Source organism: Pteropus alecto, unplaced genomic scaffold (assembly GCF_000325575.1).
Source record: "Pteropus alecto unplaced genomic scaffold, ASM32557v1 scaffold339, whole genome shotgun sequence".
NCBI lineage: Eukaryota > Metazoa > Chordata > Mammalia > Chiroptera > Pteropodidae > Pteropus > Pteropus alecto.
In genome coordinates, this window is record NW_006442509.1 from 322,395 (window position 1) to 323,873 (window position 1,479).

The following is a 1,479-nucleotide window of genomic DNA, read 5'->3' on the forward strand; positions in this document are numbered from 1 at the left end:
CTCACCCCTCCCTCGTCCTCCCCTCCTCTCCTGGGGTCCGGCTGGGCCAGTGCTCCCCTCCCCTCCCCTCCGCTGCCCGCCCCGCCTGTAGGAGCAATGAGGTGGGGGAGGTTGGGCCGCCAGGGAGTAGGGTGCCCTCCCCGCAGAGGCGCCCGGGAAGGGCCCGGGCTCCCGGGCACCCCGTTCGGGTGTGGAGGCTCTTGTCCCCTAGGAGAAGGCAGGAGGGGTGTCCTGCTGCGGAGGCGGAGGCCCACCTTTGGGGGACAGGACAGGCAGGGTGCAGGGTGAGAGCGGAGCCCAGGGGGCCCTTCCGGCCCAGCCACCTCTCGCAGGCCGTCATTCATTCAACAGAGATTCGGTGCACACCGCTGTTAAAGAGCCTCGGGGGCCACACCCCCCTCCGTTTCTTCCGGGGAGGGCAGGGCCATGGGCCGGGCCAGGGCTCCGTTCAAGTGTCCAGTGAGCGTACTGACAACCTGAACTTGGGGATAGGGGGTAGGGGAGCCTCGTGAAGGGGATAGCAGCTGGGGGTCGGGATGAAAGATTTGGCTAGGAAAGCAGGGCGTGGGCATAAATCTAATGGGGGCGAGGTCTCGGGACGCACCCCATTTCCGGAGCCAGAAAACCAGCGTCCTGCAGTGCTGTAGCTTGAATAGCGTAGCCGCGTACTCTGGGGCCTGGCACCGTATCGGGCCCAGGGGGCGCGCTGTCGGTGGCTCTGGTGCCTCGCCCCATGCGTAGGTAGCCGCTGGCAGAGGGCCGTGTTTGGAGAGGGCCAGCCGCATCGACACCTGCAGGTGAGGCGGAAGCGCGGGACCGGGTGCGCCCCGCCTCCAGCACCTGCCCCGGCCAGCCCCGCCCCGCCCTCTCTGACTGGACAGTCTGCTGCACTGATTGGCCGACTCTTCTGTTCTCGGGGATGCGGAGCGGGGAGGCGTGGACCGCATCTGCAATCTCAGGGGCTGTTGGAGACCCGATGGGCCCTGCGGGTTGGCGAGCCCCCTCCGTCAGTCTCCCTCAGAGGGTGTCCGCTTTCGTGGAGCCGGGGAAGGAGGGTGGCCGCCCAGTCGGTGTGTCCTGAAGCGCAGCTCCTGAGGGCAGCCCCGGCACTGCGCCAGGACGCGGAGGGCCGCGGAGGGCGGGAAGGGCCGAGCACGACGGAGCTGGTGGGCGCTGCAGCTAGTGGAGCCCCGGCCAGGCCAGCCCCCCAACCCTCCTTCTCCCCCCCCTCCGCCCCCGCCCCAGACCCCGGAAGGCCACGTGCTGCTGCCAGGCCCACTCGAGTGGGCACGTACTGTTCATGGAGCAGGCAGCAGAGTGGCAGGGAATGCGGATGGTCTGGGAGGGGATATCCAAGTGGGACTGGGGGCGCGGGTGGGGGGGCGGGGGGAGAGGCACCTCCAGGAGTGAAACCAGGGAACACTGGCCTGAGACGGGAGTGCTGGGTTCCAGTCGCAGCTCTGCTCCCCGGGCGCTGGG

The 1,479-nt window shown here is 69.2% G+C and overlaps 1 protein-coding gene across 2 annotated transcripts in view; it reads right to left on the bottom strand.

The window, feature by feature from the left end:
* The window catches only part of ICOSLG (inducible T cell costimulator ligand), a 10,091-nt gene extending 9,736 nt beyond the window's left edge, over positions 1–355 (bottom strand). For both annotated transcript variants that reach the window (XR_003043361.1, XM_025040307.1), the window contains exon 1: positions 255–355. Coding sequence is in view for 1 of the 2 variants with exons in the window: in XM_025040307.1 (XP_024896075.1) it covers positions 255–340 (86 nt within the window). In the remaining variant the exon portion in view is untranslated. The remainder of the gene's footprint in view (positions 1–254) is intronic.
* Positions 356–1,479: the final 1,124 nt, after the last annotated feature.